This window comes from Colossoma macropomum, unplaced genomic scaffold (genome assembly GCF_904425465.1).
Source record: "Colossoma macropomum unplaced genomic scaffold, Colossoma_macropomum, whole genome shotgun sequence".
Taxonomy (NCBI): domain Eukaryota; kingdom Metazoa; phylum Chordata; class Actinopteri; order Characiformes; family Serrasalmidae; genus Colossoma; species Colossoma macropomum.
This window is the reverse complement of record NW_023494792.1, coordinates 15,833,455-15,836,099: the sequence shown is the minus strand read 5'-3', so window position 1 is coordinate 15,836,099 and position 2,645 is coordinate 15,833,455. Positions and strand designations below refer to the sequence as shown.

The window sequence follows — 2,645 nt, the reverse complement described above, 5'->3', positions numbered from 1 at the left end:
AACATCTACACTGTGTGATGTGTAATTTATGTGAAAATTGAAGCAACAACTTTATAATGCTAGCTGTTGGAACAAAACTTTAGATCCCAGAAATGGTAAAACGTTACCATAACGTAATTAGCTTTAAATGTACATTAAAGTAATAAGCTTTAAGTCACGTTGGACCATTTTTGTTTTGGTCCATTCATCATGACATATTCATACAGGGTAATGGACAACTGGCTTTTTCAAATAATGTAAAAAATCAAAAATATTTGGTAGTGGTGATATGTATCTGTATTTGTGGTTATGTTTCGAGTCTCTCTTTACTTTTCCTGTGTTTTCGTTTGGACTGGCTCTCGCACTCAGTTATCTTGTGTCCCTTTCTTCCTCGCTCCTCCTTCTCCCTTCGCATTCTTCTTTTGAGTGAACTTGTCTTTCTTTACAGCAGGTCAAAATAACAACCATACAAAAACACAAGGACTCCATACATGTGCACTATATTTATATAGATTTATTAAAGTAAGTAAGAAATAACTTTACAAAGGTAATAAAAATAAAACAAAAGTACAAAGGCATCATTTTTTCATCTTATTCTTTTTTCTTTTTTCCATTTGAAACTGCGATAGTGACCTTGCAAGCTCCACAGTGTCAACAAAACATATTGCGAAACTCATTATGATATTATTAACAAGATATTCTGTGAATAAATATCTGTAACATTTAGCAAGAAAATAATTTGTTCCTCTCTGAGTTCATTAGTAAATATACTATTTTGGCAGACTCAAGTAATGTTGTCATTTTGAAACAGTGCCTCCTGTGCGGTGTCTGGCATCTACAGACCGATTTCAGTTCTTCTGTCAATGATTTGACTGCATAATCATGTTTAAGTGTTAAAGATGAACAGCGGAAATCCAAGCTGAACAGTGGGAAAGCCATTCTGTAATCTCTAACCAGGCACATATGAAATGATTGACCGTTGCATGTCTGTCCTTCTGAATGGAATAGCAAATAGAACAGACCTACACTTTAAAGCTCATGATGAATGGCCTTAAGTCTTACACAACAAATAAAGAAAGATCATTTTTGGAATATTTAAGTTGTTAGAGGTTTTCAAATGCTACAGCTAAGGAGCATAAGCAATCCAGCCTGCTGTTGCTTGGCTTGACTGGAGTTTGGCACAAGTATGTGCATAAGATACTGTAACTAAATTATAGCTACAAAGTATGCTTCAAGAGAAGGATATGTGCAATGTGCTCTGGAGTCCAGTCCAGTAAAGTCAGCATTACAGCAGAGGAGAGGATACATACAAAATCTCTTTCTCTCTCTCTCTCTCTCTCTCTCTCTCTCTCTCTCTCTCTCTCTCTCTCTCTCTGTCTCTCGTTCATGGGGCTGAGTCTGAGTCACTTGAGTCCAGGCTGGCCTGTGTGGGTGTGCTGGTCCTGCCGGAGTGCGTCGAGCCTGTGTGGTGCAGCGTCTGTGTGCTCCTCCTTAGGCTCTCCAGCGACTGCAGGAAGGAGCGTCTGGCTCTCTCCTCCTCCAGCGGCGAAGTCCCTTCCTCCTCCACCTCTGCGATCTCTGCAAAGGTTACGGGCTGAGTCTTGAAGCGGGCCTCCCTTGGTCGCCGGGGGCGACTGCGGCCCCTGGCCGGGCCCTTGGGCACAGGAAGCTGCTGAGGGAACTCCTCCATGGCAGAAGCCAGTATGTGGGCTGGGAGCATGGAGAAACCCACCGTTTCCATCGGACGTGCAGCCATGGGTGGAGATGCGAAACGCTGAGCGTTCGTCTTTTGAGGTGTGGCAGATGTCTCTGCTCCTTCACTCTCCTTATCTCTTTTTAAAGAAGGTTCCAGTGCTGACTTTTGGTCTATTTCTCCTCCTCGTCCAAAAGTGTACTCACAGTTCACAGCACGCTTCCAAAATGCCTTATGGTCCTGATGCTTTGAGGATTTTCGGTCCACCTGGTTTTTCCTCTGGCACTGTAAAAGCTTGTGCTATAGAAGTCCTCAGTCTCTGTGTCTTGCTCAGCAACGCAATGCGTTTTTCAGAGGCAGTCGCCTGCTTCCTCCTACCAGTGGCTCTGTATCTGGGTCGTTTCCGTGTGAGCTACTGACAGAGACAAATCCAGCCCAGGCTTTTATAGCTGTGTACTCCCTCAACATCTCCCCACTCCCTGCAGGCCCCTCCCTCACTCTGTGAGCAGGCCTGGTTCCGGTTAGCCATACCAGTCTCCCCAAATCAGCCCCCTTAAATAAACGCCTGCTACAGGACAGCTGAGGGGGAGGAGGAGGGGGAGGAGGAGCGAAAGCAGCACACATGCAGAATAACACAGAGACCAACCAGCTGTAATTTGCATCAAGATGAAAAGTTTCCCATTAGAGCAGCTGTAAACCAAACACTGATGCATGGTACACATGTAAACATGTAGAAGTCACATAAACAAGACAATGCAAATCAGGGAATCTTTCTAAAATTTTGGTTGACTAATATATTAAAGCAGAAGATCCAATCAGATCAATCTAGAAACAGACACAGTGGTAATGAGCTGTTAAAGTTGCTGGGAATGTGATATTTTTCACATCATGTTTTACAGATTTTCTGAATATGCAAGAAAGGCTCTGGTGGAAGTAACACTGTCTAGGTTGATTTGTTCTTTGTTCACTTTAG

At 43.1% G+C, this 2,645-nt stretch overlaps 1 protein-coding gene across 1 annotated transcript; it reads right to left on the bottom strand.

Moving 5' to 3' along the window:
* Positions 1 to 467: 467 nt before the first annotated feature.
* On the bottom strand, positions 468 to 2,203 carry cunh11orf96 (chromosome unknown C11orf96 homolog). Its single transcript, XM_036576216.1, has one exon. It carries the CDS (start codon positions 1,733 to 1,735, stop codon positions 1,364 to 1,366), a length of 372 nt encoding a protein of 123 aa, XP_036432109.1. The 5' UTR covers positions 1,736 to 2,203; the 3' UTR covers positions 468 to 1,363.
* Between the last annotated feature and the right edge of the window lie 442 nt (positions 2,204 to 2,645).